Source organism: Sciurus vulgaris (assembly GCF_902686455.1).
Source record: "Sciurus vulgaris genome assembly, chromosome: 14".
Classification (NCBI taxonomy): Eukaryota; Metazoa; Chordata; class Mammalia; order Rodentia; family Sciuridae; genus Sciurus; species Sciurus vulgaris.
Window position 1 is genome coordinate 696,411 of NC_136475.1, and position 14,569 is coordinate 710,979.

Genomic DNA, 14,569 nt, shown 5'->3' on the forward strand with positions numbered 1-14,569 from the left:
ACAGAAAGAGGACATGCAGACCAGACTCGGGGAAGAGCCTGTGGAGCCTGAGGGAGCAGGTGCCCGCAGGCCAGGGAGAGCCTTAGGAAGAAGCTGCCCTGCCCAGCCAGGATGTCCACCCTCCAGCACTGAGGAAGCAGGTTGCTTCCAGAGCAAGTCTGCTAGGCTCTGCCAGGGCCTGCGGGGCCTGCGGGGCAGTGGACCCTGGGCTCCATCCTGTTAGCACAAAAAGACCAGGCAGGACACAAGCCTCACGTGTGACCTCAGCTCTTTATTCAGGGGGACACAATGGTGCCAGGGACACGCTCTCCTGGCGGAAAATGAGCCACTGGACAAGGAAAGGAGCTGGGTTTACAGGTTGTTTTCAGGGGTGGTCTAGCGGGCGTGAGTCCATTTGCTTGGACACTCAGGGATGTGGGCCTCGGTCAAGGTCTGTGGACAGCCACGAAGGGCTGTCTCTCTCTGGAGGTGATGGAACACCCTCCTGCAGCGGAGCCTGGGGACGCTGGGCGAGGGGGACGGAGGCTCTCAGTGCCTGGCCTTCGCGTTCACGCCCTTTTCCTCTTCTCAGGCCTATTTCGGGATGTCTATTCTCCACGTCCGTGACGTCCAGGCGAGCCACCACGGAGATCGAGTCCTGGGAACCGCCAGGTGCCGTGGCTTGGCGGGTCGCGCCCAGCTCCAGGACGCCCCTAAAGGAAGCCGTCTGCAGCCGGGCTGCCCTGCTGGGAGGCGCTGGCCCTCCACCGCCGGCTCAGGCGCTCGATGGTGTCCCGGAGCATCAGTGTCCAGTCGTCGCCCCTCCGCATGGGGCTGCACCGCGTCTCCTTGCGCTCCAGGGCGAGGATATCAGCTGGGGTCTCCGGGGTCAGCCCGGCAGCCAGGACCACCTCCGGGAACTTGGCTGCGGAGGCAGGCGCAAGGCAGCACCTGGGAGGGCTGAGGACGAGGGCAGTTGGGAGCAGGCGGGGGAGGGACGGGGCGGGGGGAGGCGGAGGAGGAGGGCAGGACGGGCCCCCCGGGAGGAGAGAGGGCGCCTGGACATGCCCTGCAGGGTGCTGCCCTGCCAGCCGCCCTGGGCTGGAGGCCCTGCTGGTGGCCGCGGGGTCATCTCCTCCTCCTCAGGCTGTCTCTCAGGGCGCCAGTCGCACCGGTGAAGGCCCCTTGCCCACAGTCCTGCCTCCCCTGCCTGGGGAGGAGCGAGGCCCCTGAGAGTAAAAGCCCCAGAACCAGGGCCATGGCCGTACCTGGGCTGCTGCCCGTCCGTCTGCTGGTAATGGTAGCTCACGGCCACCGCCGAGTGAGGGCACAGCAGGTACTGGTTTTCCTGCCAGCAGCGGCACATGGCCCTGGTGATGGCCTCATCCGACACAGACTCAGACGTCATGGCCTCGGAGAGCTGAAGGGCCCAGGGCCAGCGGGTCAGCTTTGGGGGACACGGCAAGGAGGACTGAACCCCACCCCAGGCCACACAACCAGGTGGACACCAGGGACTCAAGTGCGTGTCGGCTCGGAGAGCCGCGGTTTGCCGGCCGCGAGCAGCTCGGCCTGGAGGAAGTGCGGGCCTGAGTCCCCTGAGACCCTGCACAGGGGAAGTGGCCCTGAATCAGCTCTCGGGTGGCAGCCCCGCTCAGCCCCGGGCACCAGCCAAGTGCCGCAGTGGCCGCTGTGCTCCGTGTGGCTCCCGCCCGCTCAGGCAGGAGCACCTGTCCCAGGGAGCCTCCTGGACTCCCAGGGGGCCCCTCCTGGACACCCCCACCCACTGACCGCTGCGTGCCTGGCCGATCTCTGAAAATGCGTCACACTGCTATGGTCTGGATGTGAGGTGTCCCCCAAAGCCTGCGTGAGAGGGGCAGGAAGCGTCAGAGGGAGATGACGGCTGTGAGTCTTGCCCCAGTGCGGTGACCCCCGAGTGGAACTGAAGGGGTGAGGCTGGAGGGGCCTGGCTCTGGTGAGTGGGGTCTCTGCTTCCTGACCATCGTGTGAGCTGCTTCCTCGGCCACCCTCTCCCGCCATGAAGTCCTGCCTCGCCTGCGCCCCAGGAGTGGAGCGGCCTTCTGTGGACTGACAGAGACTCTGAGACCCTGAGCCCTCAAATAAACTCCTCCTCCTTTAAAATTGTTCTGGTCAGATTTTTTTTTTTGTCACAGTGGCCAAAAAGCTGACTAGGACAAACAGGCTCACAACACCGAACACCCCAATGCCCGGCCACAGCCGCCTGGGCCTCTGTGCTCCCGGGCTCCCGCCCCAGGGGCTCTGAGGGCGACCGCCCATCTCCCTCCTTCCTCCCCCGCCTCTGTGCGGGGGCTTGATGGACCCAGGCCTCCTGCACGCTGGGCAAGCCCTGGACCATGGAGACCCAGGCTCGGCCAGCACAGGCGTTTCATCCCTCTCCCTGGCACCTGGCACACCTCTTGGCGCCTCATGGACCACGACATAAATGAACCAATGAGTGGGTGACGGCACTGCCAGCAAATGGAGTCCTTCCTCCCGCCCAGCCAGGCAAGAACGCAAAAATGGAGACAGCCCGTCTTCCCGAGGGGAGGGGAGGGGAGGTGATGTCGAACCCCGAACCAAATGGCCAGTCAAAAGAAGCGGACTCCAAAGGCACCTTCCCCTCTGGCCTGTGAGGGCACCACCCAGGCTGCAGGAGGGCCCCTAGAATGGGCACTGGCCTTGCAGAAGGATGTTACGTGAGAGCCCGAGGGCATGGGAGGTGTGGGGAGCCTGGGGCAGGGCCCGAGCAGCCGAGTCCAGCTCCATGGGCAGAGGCTCAGGAGGAGGCCGGAGGCAGGCACCGCCCTGGGGGCCCCTTGCCCTGAGGGCCCTCGGGGAAAATTCAAGAGGACTCCAGAAATTCTGTTTTGTACACGCAGTAAGTAACTGTCACCAGGCTGCCTTAAAACAAAAGCGATGCTTTCCAACGGGGTCCCTAAAACATGAAAGTCCCTCCTCCTCTAAGACAGAGAGACAGGCAGCCAGGCAGGGAAAGGAGAGGGCTCGGCTCCTGCTGAAAGGGCAAGGGCTGCGCCCGTTCACCTGGGCTGGACGTTAACAGCCACAGTAAACAAACACCGCGGGGGCTGCACCAAGCCCCCGCCGCCAGGCCCTGCGTGATCTGACTCAAATCCCACGGTGACGCTGGCAGGCAGAGTTGCCACGATCCCCATCTTACAGCAAGTGATTTGAGGCAGAGTGTTAAAATCTGGCCCCGCGTCTCAGCGGGCTTCCGGCTGAGCCCGCCTGGCTCCACCTGGTCTCCCACTGCCCGTCTGACCCAACAAGCTAAAGCTAACCCTGGCAGCAGTGTCCGGCTCACAGCAGGCCCTCGAACACCAAGCGTCTCCTTTCCTCGCCCCGCGTGACGGTTTGGGTCTGAGGTGTCCCTCTAAAGCTCACGTGTGAGACAATGCAAGAAGGGTTAGCGGAGGAGTGACTGGGTTCCGAGGGCCTGAGCCCAATCGGTCAGTGAATTAATTCCCGACAGGGACCAGCTGAGTGGGAACTGGAGGCAGGGGGGTGTGGCCGGGGAGGTGGGCACTGGGCGAGGCTTTGGGAGCGTTTTGTGTCTGGAGAGTGGAGTCTCTCCCTCTGCTTCCTGATCCCTGTGAGCTGCCACCCTCTCCCGCCATGTGGTTCTGCCTCACTTGAGCCCCGAGGCAGGGAGACAGCTGCCTATGGGCCCAGACCCCAGAAACCATGGCTCCCAAGTAAACTCTTCCTCCCCTAAAGCCGCCCATGTCAGGTCTCTGAGTCGCAGCAGAGGAAGAGCGGATGGACAGACCTCCAACTCCCAAGCCCCAGAGGCTCAGGCCTCTCCTCTCTGAGGCGAGCGGGTGGGGCTGACCTTGCTGTGCAGCTCCTCAGGTAGCCGCAGACTTTGGGTCCTTTCAAACTGCTCCATGAGGGCTCTTGTCACCTGGCCGCTGGAGCCGGAGAACAGCCAGAAGATCCTCTCCATGTTGTAGGGCACCTGGGAAGAGCAGAGTCCGCAGTCAGGCCCTGCCACGCAGTCAGCCCGCCAGCGACGCCCGGGCAGGACTGCGCACCTCCCCCAGCCCACCTGAATGTCCATGGCAGACGCCAAGGACGGTCTGACGGCCTCAGACAGAGAAAAGTCCCCCTGCCGGATGGCTCTGTGGACGATGTCGTTGTGGTTCACCACCACCACCAGGCGGACGGGCAGGCCCATCTTCACGGCAGCGCACCCGGCTCCAGGCGGGACAGAGCGAGTGTTCAGAAACACAGCAGAATTTTATGAGATTGGGTTTCACCAAAACCAGGAGACTGACGCTTCCTAAATACGTCATGCTTCGAAGGACACTATCAAAGGGCAGACTCATGGAATGGGGAGAATATTTGCAAATCACGCACCTGATAGGGACTTATATCCAGAAACTATAAGGAACTCTTACAACTAAACCAAAAGTACAAATGATTTCACTGAAGAACAGGCGAGCGAGCAGAGTGGACACTTCCCGGGGAGATATGCTGATGACCAGCGCACCAAACGACACCAGCATCATCAGTCACTAGGGAAACGCCAACCCCAACCTCACGAGGTCCACTTAATACCTTCTAGGACGGCTAGACTCACAAATGGACCCTAAAAAGTGTCAGTGAAGATCTGGAGAAGCTGGAAGAGCCCCGTGTGGCTGGGGGGTACACAGAATGGCGCCCCCAGTTTGGAAAACAGTCTGGAAGTTTCTCAGAATGTCCAACTTAGAGCTGTCACAGGACCCAGCCACTGCACTCCCGAGACACATGCAGAAGAAATGAAAAAGGTCGGCACAGACCCTGGACACACGGTCCCAGGAGCATTATGCCACGTGCCCCGAACGTCAGCATGACCCAAGTGCCCCTCACTGGCCAACGGACAAGGCCTGGACATGCCTACGCAGAACACACACACGGTGCCACCTGCAGCCACCTGGAGACCATGTGCCAAGGGACCGAGGACAGGCACAGCCAGCCAGCCACACGCTGTCTGATGCCATTTCTACTAAACGTCTACAGCAGAGACTAGGGGCCCAAGGGATGCGCAGTCACCTAGGGCGGAGGGGGGAGGTTCTTGGGAGAGGGGGTGACCGCCGCGGGGACAGGGCTTCCTCCCAGAGTGGGGGGTGTGGCCGCACAGCTCTGCACATTCAGTACTAGAACCACGAACGGGCACACCTACAACCCATGAGTGTGCCGCCAACTGAGCAGCAGCGGAGACCGAGATCACCACACCTGCCGAGAGGCCACCACACGCTGGCCACCCGCCACACAGGCTACCCGTTCTAGGAGAGGAAAGGCAAGTCCCAAGAAAGAGGTCGAATGACCTGTCCAGCCTGCTCGGTGGCAGTCGAGGTGCGAGACGTGCCCGTCGAGTCCAGGGATCACTCTTCCTGGGATCAGGGGCTGTGGGTCAGGCTCTGGGTTGGAGCCCGGGGTGGACGGGGCAGCACAGCATGGCCGTGCCCATCACAGCAGGTCTTGTCTACAAGGAGCAACCAAGGCATCCCTGACCCTGAGTCGGAGCCAGGACCTGGGGCAGGTGGGCAGGGTGCTGCTCACAGGTGAGGGCCTGGGGCGGCCGACCCAGCAGGACTCCCGCGGCACCCGGCACCTCCCCGTTCCTATGTCACCCCGTCCTTAGGAACGTGAGGGTGTCCCTGAACATGGAGGGGAAACAGAAGCTCGGGGGCCCAGGGCCTCCAACAGAGGCCAGCAGAGCAGGACAGGCGCCACGTGCTCTGCCCCCAGGACCCTCCACGGAGCCTGGCACCGAACTCAGGCATCTGGCACCTGTCACGGGTGCTCCCGTCCGTGCAGCCCTGACCAGAGGGCAAGGGGAAGGCATGAGGCTCCGGCCAGCGGGCCCCACCCTTCTCTCCCTTGTCTGTCAGTGGAGGGGAGAGTGACCTGCTGTCACTCAGCTCACAGGGTCGGGCTCTGCTCCCTGCGCCTACGCCTTAGATGAGCTTCCTGGCCAGAGAGGCTTCAAGGTCCCACCTAAGCCACCCAGGGCCTCAGAAGCCAGGCCACGCAGTCACAGAATCTGTGGTGCCCACCAGCCTCGGGCGCTGGTGAGGACCTGGCTCTGGCCCTCTGGTGGTCCTAGCTCCGCACAGCCAGCATGTGACCAGGGACAAGCTAACCTCATGGCCCCGATTCCTCTTATAAAGTAGAGATAACAGCTCGGTCAGCCTCTGCATCTGAGGGTTCCACATCTGCAGACTCAACGGAGCTCGGGCCAAGTGTTTTTTTAAAATGGCATCTGTACCAACAATGTAGAGTCTTTTCCTTACCATTACTCCCTAAACAGTACAACTTCTTACACAGCATTTTTTTTCGTACCAGGGATTGAACCCAGGGGTATTTAACCACTGGCTCTCATCCCCGGTGTATTTCATTATTTATTTATGTATTTAAGGACAGGGTCTTGCCGAGTTGCTTGGGACCTGGCTAAGTTGCAGAGGCTGGCTTTGAACTCGGGATCTTCTGCCTCAGCCTCCGGAGCTGTTGAGATTACAGGCGTGTGCGCGCACCTGGCGACACAGCCTCTGTACGTACTGCATTAGATTCTGTAAGGTGTCATCCAGAGGGAACTGAGTCTGCAGGAGGTGTGTGCAGGCCTTGTGCAAAAACTACACCACTTTACAAAAGGCCCTGAGCGTACACGCAACACCCGTGTGCACAGCGACCAAGAAGCCTCCCAGCCGGCCAGCACTTACCCCTTTAGAGGTTCAAGTGCACGCGGGAGCTCACTGGTGACTCACAGCAGTCCTGAGAACGACCGGGGCTCCAACCCCAAGTCGAAGGACCACCCCACACCCACTCGACTGGTACCAGGCCAGAGTCCTCGGTGCAGGGTGCGCCTCACGTGGCCGCTGGGCTGGGTGCCAGCAGCAGGAACACACTGTGCCCTGGTGCAGCGTGACCCTCAGCAGCAGCTGGCCCCGCCAGAGCAAAGGACACGGCTTCTTGGAGAGGGTGCTGCCAGCCGGCTGGGCGGCCAGCCCCTGGCCTTGCATCTCCACGCCCCGCTGGGTCTATCCGGTCAGCCGCTGGAGCCCAGCGATGGGCCCTCACCCTCCCTCCACGGCAAGAGCCCACAAGGTCCCAGGAAGGTGGGGCAGGGGAGGAACGTCTCCTGCGTGGCGGAGACGGAGCTAGGACGCGACCTTCTTTCTCCCCACGTTCCTGGCCAACGTCTGTGGAGGCCGGGCCGCGGTGTCTCCCTGGAAGCCCACCGGCACGCGGAGCCTCCTTACCTGCGAGGTTCCCACCAGCCCCTGTTGGCACCACCACCTCCACGGTAGGCAGGGGGCACACGTCCAAGGAGGGCGCACAGCGGAAGTAGGCGAAGAAGTAATGGGCCATCTGCACCAGCACCCGCGACCAGTTGAGGGAGTTCAGGCTCAGGAGACCGTGCTTCTCCACAAAAGCCGCGTCGGCCAGCACGGCCTTGATGGGGGCGTCCAGCTCGTCGCTGTTCCCTTCCACTGCCGGAGACGGAGGAGCGCTCAGGAACACAGGGCGGCGGGCCGGCCACCTCGCCCAGCCTCGGTAAGCGGCTCCGGACAGACACGGTCGCCCGCCCCGCATTCCTGCAAACCCGCCCTCGCTTGAGAGAACAGACACGTGGCCAGAACTGTTTCCCGCGTTTCCCCTGCTAGGCGAAGTCAGGCTGCCCATGCAGGACTCTGTGCTCCAGGCCCACTCCCACCCTTCCACGGAGGGGCAGGAAACTCACGGTGAGGGGTTGGCCCTCTGCTCCACAGCTCTCGGGGCTGGGGCTGGGGTGGCCACAGGCCCCTGGGACCTGCCATCACACAGCTCACAGGGCCAGTGCCCTGCTCCCCACGCCTCCGCCTTAGGTGAGCTTGGGTGGCCCACCCCTCCTCCCTGCTCATTAGCCTGACTGTGGGTCTCCACTGGGTAGATCTTTCAGCTTGTTGTCCATTAGTTGGACATACACTCCCCAATCCAGCTGGACTAACGATGCACCTGCACCAATGCTCAGCTGATACCTGGGTCCCTTTCTGCACTGGACCCACACTTGGGGGGGTGGACTCTGCGGGGGAAACAGAGCAGCCCTCAGGCTGTGAGCCCTTCTCCCCGCCACGGCAGCCGTGCTGAGGCTGGGTCCTGGCTCCAGGTCCACGTCCCAGTCCCTGGCCAGGACCAGGCCAGCACAAGCCTGGCCTTCCGTGGGGTCAGGGGCTGGCTCCAAGGTGGGCAAGGGGACACAAGGGGAATGAAAGGAAAGATGGAAGGACAGAGGCACCGAGCCACCAGGGAAGGTGTCCCACGGCCGCAGTAACAACGCGGGTGCTTGGCAGACAGCCAGGACCCTCGGCACCTGAGCCCTGGTGTCAAAGTCTTGCAGTGACTACAGGGACACAGAGCCAAGTACGGGCAGTCACCAAGGCCAAGGCGGAAGACCTGCCAACAGCCACCGCAGCTGACCGTGCTGGTCACACTGGATGTCCTGCTCTTGCCAAAGAGAAGAGAGGGGCTCTGCGCGTGCTCTGGAGCGGACAGGAAGAGGAACGCCCGCTACCCCTGGGTGAGGGCTCCACGCTGCTCTTGCTCCTCGGCACAGCTGGGCCTCCTGAGGAAGCCCCCGCTAGCCGCTGGCTGCAGAAGGAGTGCTCTCTGTCACTGGGGCTCCGTGGACCCCTCAGGGGAATGAGCAACCTGCCCAAGGCCTCGGGGTCCGAAACCCCAACCAGGACCCCACTGCTTTCCCTCCTGCTCCCGCCTGGGTGAGGCCCCACCAGCCCCAGCCTCCCCTCCCAGGGTCCGACCTGGGAGGCGGTGTCTCCCTCCCCAGCTGCGCAAATGCTCCTCTTCTCAGAGTCCTCAGGAGGCATCCTGAGCAGCTGCCCATCTTAAGAACTGGGCCTGCTGCGCCACGCACGGTTGGGCCGCCTGCGCGGTCAGGGAGGGAGCACAGTGGCCAGACACGCAGCGGCACCCTCCCCTGAGTACGCAACACGTTTGGGCCCTCTGAACGTCAGTGCCTGAGGACAGGTCACTGGCTCGGGCCACAGCCCTGCATGGCCATCTTCACGGGACGCAGCCACTGAGCCGGCGCGGCAGTGGCGTTTCCCAGGTCGTGGTTTTGACCCTGCGCCTCCTGCGTGGTGCTGTTCCCAGGGTTGGGTGTCCGTCTCCGCTAGGAGACGGGGTAGCCAGGAGCCTGCCCAGAGATAGGCCAGGGCAGAGCTGCCGACCCCGGAATACGGCCGCCGGAGGCAGGAAAGCGGGAGGAAGGAAAAGGAAGGCCGCTCGGCTGGTCCCCAGCAGGACCTCGCTCCCCGGCCTCTGCTCACACCCACCTCCAAACACGTGCACGTTGTCCTTCAGCACCGTCGTCATCTGCAGCTCCTGAGTCCGCGAGCAGCGGCCTTTGGGCAGCAGCACAACAATGTCCACGTTCTCCGCCTCTCGGACGCTCTCAATGGCAGCACTCCCCGTGTCCCCAGAAGTGCCTGGATGACAAGAAGGTGGCCCTCCCTTTAGTACAGGGGCAGGGAAAGAAGTGGCCCTTGCAGCAGGTCGCCAAATGCAGCAAGGCCACTCTGACCCTCGCAGGACAGGAAGGGACCGTGGGGGAGCTCGGGACCCGGGCCGGCTGGGAACCGCACGCCTACAGTGTCTGTGTATTCACAGACACTTCTCTGAGACGCACCCTCAGCCTGCACCAGACCCTAAGGGGCCCATGGCACAAGAGAGGAGGAGCCAGGGGAGGGTGCCCGCAGGGTGACGCTGCCCAAGGGGCCCTGGCTCCAGCACACACCCAGCCGCACCTACGACCACAGTGACGTGCTTCTGCCTCTTCTCCAGGAAGTACTGCAGGAACTGTGCTGTGCAGCTCAGGGACAGGTCCTTGAAGGCCCGCGTGACCCCGTGCCATAGCTCCAGCACATTTAGCCCCTGCGCCAGCCTGCTCAGACGGACCACGTCCTGGTGGCGGAATCTGCTGAAGGCACGGTTGATCAGACCTGCGGGCCGGGAGCACAGCGGAGGAGCATGTCACCTCCGCCCTCTGATTCTCTCCAGGGCTCTTGGACGCTTTGAGGTCTGGGAAACATGGCCGTTGGGCGGTGGATTTCCAGTGCACAGAGGCTGAGCAGGACGGGGTGCTCACCATCCAAGTCATCCCTTGGAATGAGCTCAGGGCCAATGAAGAGCGAGCACAGCTCCTTCACCAGGCTGGGGTAGGAGAGCAGGCTCCACCGCCGCAGGATCTCTCCGTCCAGTTGCGGGAAGTTCTCAGGCATGTAGAGGCCACCGTCCGGCGCGTAGCCGGAGAAGAGGGCTCCCTCAAAGTCGATGCGCGGGGCCATGCCCCGGGTGCTGACGTACCACATGCTCTGGAGGCTGCAAGGGGACAGCCCCAGAGGTACCTGGTCCGCAAGCTCCCAGCTCCCCAACCACGAGGCCGCAGCACACAGCCCTGCCTTGGCCTGGGAGCCACCACACACCAGGGTGTGGCCCAGGCCGGAGACAGGAGGCTCCCTGAGCCCTCTGCCAGCCTCACCTGGCACGCAGCAAGTCATGACCCTCCACAGGAACGCATCCCTGGACTGCCACCTTGGAGGGGAGGTGCCGAAGCAAGCCAGACAAGGGAGCTCAGTCCTCACCACGGGAAGGCAGCCCTGGATGGGGCGCAGCTGCAGCACGGCATGGCTGCCCGACAGCCCCGGGAGGAAGAGCAACCAGCCTGCTGTGGCTCAATCGCCACCTTCCACAGTTATTTACAGACACTGCGTTTAACTCAGCGGACCTCGACTCAGTGGAATCCACTCAGAGAATCAACTCAGAGAATCAACTCAGCAGACCTCGACTCAGTGGAATCAACTCCTCGACTCAGTGGAATCAACTCAATGGATCTCGACTCAGTGGAATCAACTCAGCGGACCTCGTCTCAGTGGAATCAACTCAGAGAATCAACTCAGTGGAATCCACTCAGCGGACCTTGACTCAGTGGAATCAACTCAGTGGACCTCGACTCAGTGGAATCCACTCAGAGAATCAACTCAGTGGAATCAACTCAGCAGACCTTGACTCAGTGGAATCCACTCAGAGAATCAACTCAGTGGAATCAACTCAGCAGACCTCGACTCAGTGGAATCCACTCAGAGAATCAACTCAGTGGACCTCGACTCAGTGGAATCAACTCAGAGAATCAACTCAGAGAATCAACTCAGTGGACCTCGACTCAGTGGAATCCACTCAGTGGAATCAACTCAAAGAATCAACTCAGTGGACCTCGACTCAGTGGAATCCACTCAGTGGAATCAACTCAGCAGACCTCGACTCAGCGGAATCCACTCAGTGGACCTCGACTCAGTGGAATCAACTCAGTGGACCTCAACTCTGCTCCTTCTTTGGAACCAGGTTCGGAGCTTTAAAACAGCTTCACATGCCTGGCACCAGCGGGATGGATTACATTAGGCTCCTTGACTAGGAGGCCCTGGAGGGTGCCAGGCTGTGGCCAGGACCAAAAACAGACTGAGCCGCTCATCACACTTCCCCTGGGACCTGCCTGGTTAAAACCGGAAGTCTCCTGTTCCAGAAAACCCTTCATCCCACATGAGCAGTGTGGCTGGCACCCTCGTCGATAACCGTGCCTGACCTCCCAGCCTAGTCCCAGAGGCTGGCTGGTAGAACTGACGCGCCACCTGCCCTGGAGGCTGGCGTGGACTCAGCTGTTTCTCTGGGCAGCCATGGGAAACCACAGCGGTGAATTTAGGGGCTCTCTAGGGAGAGATTTGACAAGACAGTTCTTGGTACCACTAGACTGTTCTGTGCTGCCAGGGCTGGAGGGGACCCTGGCCCCGGGGCAAAGTTTCTGGTCTCTACTTGGGTATGGGCTGACGCTGACCAGGAGGAACGGTGGCCTCCTACACCGCATTCTGACACTGCTCTGCCAGGGCTGCCAGGCCCGCGCCTCTGCCTGCGCCAGGTCATGCAGTTTAGAGAGATGAGCTCCATCCTTCAAACCTCAGATCTTCTGAAAGTGAAAGGACAGATGCTTTCGTGCTGGTAGAATGGGCATACGTGAAGACCCTCTCTGGTAAACAGGAACAAGGGGTCGCACTCCACAGGAGTCCAGGTCAAAGACAAGAAATCGGGGCACTCCACAGCCACCTGTAGTGGCTCTGCAGAGCAGGCACAGCGTCTTGAGAGAGAGGAGCAGGGACAAGAGGCAGAGGCAGAAGTGCCTTCAAGAAGACAAGAGTTTCTGTAACTCTGCGGCAAGGGTCAGGGCCAACAACCTGCCCCATGCCCTGGAGGAACAGGAAGGTTCGCACTCGTAGGACCCAAGGAGAGAGATCATAGAGGGACCAGGGCAGCTTATAAGCAGACAATATTCTCTGAATGTCCTTCCAGGATGGAATGGAAGCACTCAGCACACGGGGCACTGGGGTCTGCTATGCTCGGCACCAGAGGAGGGCCAGAGAAGACAGATAGCCTGTCCAGGATCAAAGGAAAGAGGCCGACTGGGCTCTGCACCTGTGGGTGACTAGACAGGTCTAGCTCCTCGGAGGCAGGACTGTCCCTGTTCAGTCCGAGGGCCTCAGGGGCAGCATTCCCAGGACCACAGAAGACCCTACAGAGCAGCACACATCGCAGGTTCAGCGTAATGGAGAAGTGCGGAAACAGAACCAGCTGCCACCAGGGTCACCTAGCAGAGAACATCGAGCACTGGTTTTGGACTGATACGTGGGGAACTGGACGAAGTGGCCGCTAGAATGTGTTACTGTAATAATTCTCCCTTGTGTCTCCCTTGGATCGTATTCCAGAGTGAAGACGGCAGAAAAACTCTGAAATCACCTGGATAGCCGGTAAGGGCCAGCAAGCCTAAGAGGAGCTCGTGGGGAAGAGACTTGGCAGGAAGGGAAGGCGTCCGTGCTGGGGTCGAGGCCCCTCGGGCGGGATGAGGGGCGGTGGGGCGCGGAGCCCAAGGCAGGGTCTGGGCCCCGGAGGCGACTGGGGAGGCCCAGGCCCCAGGCCCAGCTTCTGCACACACCGCGCCGCCCGGCCCCGCAGAGGGCGCAGAGCGAGGCCAGTCTCCTCCCCCAGGCTGTCGGCGCCCAGGAAGAGGCCGGCCGCGGCTAGGAGGCAGTGCGGCCGCAGGGGCAGAGGGTCGCCCGGGAGGCAGCGGAGGGCAGGGCGCGGCGACGCGGGCGGCGCGGTTACCGGTGGACGCAGGTCGGGCGGACCTTCGGGGCTCCAGACGGCGCGCCTCCCGAGTCCCCTCGGCGGGCAGGGCTTGAGCCTCCGGCTGGAGCGAAGGCTCGGGATTTAAACGGGACCGGGAGACGCTGGGACAGCGGGACAACGGAGCAGGGCGCCGAGAGGGCGGGAGGGGGCGGGAGCGGGAGGAGCAGGGGCTGGGGCGGGAGGGAGGAGGAACAGGGGCGGGAGGGGGGAGGGGGAGGAGCAGGGGGTGGGGCGGGAGGGAGGAGGAACAGGGGTGGGAGGGGGAGGAGGAGGGGGCGGGAGAGGGAGGGGGAGGAGCGGGGGAGGTGGGAGGGGGGCGGAGAGGGAGGGGGAGGAGCGGGGGAGGTGGGAGGGGGCGGGAGAGGCAGGGGAGGAGCGGGGGAGGTGGGAGGGGGCGGGAGGGAGGAGGAACAGGGGCGGGAGGGGGGAGGGGGAGGAGCAGGGGGCGGGAGAGGGAGGGGAGGAGCGGGGGAGGTGGGAGGGGGCGGAAGGGGGAGGAGCAGGGGGTGGGGCGGGAGGGAGGAGGAGCAGGGGCGGGAGGGGGCGGGAGGGGAGGAGCAGGGGCAGGAGGGGGTGGGGCAGGGCGGGGCAGGGCGAGGCAGGGGCGGGGGAGGGGCGTGGCGGGGAGGGGCAGGAAGCGGGAGGGCTGGACCTAGACGGGGGGGCGGGGCAGGGGCGGGAGGGGGCGGGAGGATGGAGTAGGGCTCAGGACCGGGAGGAGCGGGCGCTAGAAGGCGCTGCAGGGGGGTGGGCCTCGCACACTAGCGGGGCTGCTCTTGGCTCCATTGTTGGCTCTCTACCTCTGCAGCAGCTAGAAAAGCTTTTTTCACATGAGAAACTAGAGGGTAATTGGGAAGAAGAAAGTCTCTTCCCTACTTTGGGCTTCATGACCCTCATCGCAAAAGCAGAGACTTGGGCAGGCGCCTTGTTTCTAAGCTGGATCTGGGATCCACAGGGTGAGGGACATCACCTTAGCTCAAAAAAATCCTTTTTAGGGGCTGGGGATATAGCTTAGTGGTAGAGCTTGCATTGCATGAGGCCTTGGGTTCTATCCTCAGTATGGTGGGGTGGGGTGAGGTGGGGTGAGGTCCTTTATAGGGAGAAACTGTAGTGTAGAACTATTCTAGGATTTAAGATTAAAAAAAAAAGTCTGCTCCTTGATTCATTTTTAGGACCAAAGACTGGAATTCGGGGAAAGAAGTGACCTCCAGATAGTCCCAAATGTCCCTGGGACAGTGACTGACATCCTCACGTTCATTCCCTGGGTCTCCCTTAAGCGGCAGAGTTAGAGGAGCAGGACCTGATAGGTGTAATCGAAGATGGTTCCTGCTGGGGGCTGGGT

At 62.2% G+C, this 14,569-nt stretch overlaps 1 protein-coding gene across 1 annotated transcript; it reads right to left on the minus strand.

The window, feature by feature from the left end:
* Positions 1 to 647: 647 nt before the first annotated feature.
* On the minus strand, positions 648 to 13,349 carry THNSL2 (threonine synthase like 2). Its single transcript, XM_079111271.1, has 9 exons — positions 13,204 to 13,349; positions 10,145 to 10,377; positions 9,804 to 9,998; positions 9,333 to 9,485; positions 7,260 to 7,490; positions 4,064 to 4,212; positions 3,848 to 3,973; positions 1,248 to 1,399; positions 648 to 939 (listed from the first exon to the last, which is right to left on the minus strand). The coding sequence occupies exons 2-9, from the start codon at positions 10,365 to 10,367 to the stop codon at positions 693 to 695; spliced, it is 1,476 nt and encodes a 491-aa protein (XP_078967397.1). The 5' UTR covers positions 10,368 to 10,377; positions 13,204 to 13,349; the 3' UTR covers positions 648 to 692.
* Between the last annotated feature and the right edge of the window lie 1,220 nt (positions 13,350 to 14,569).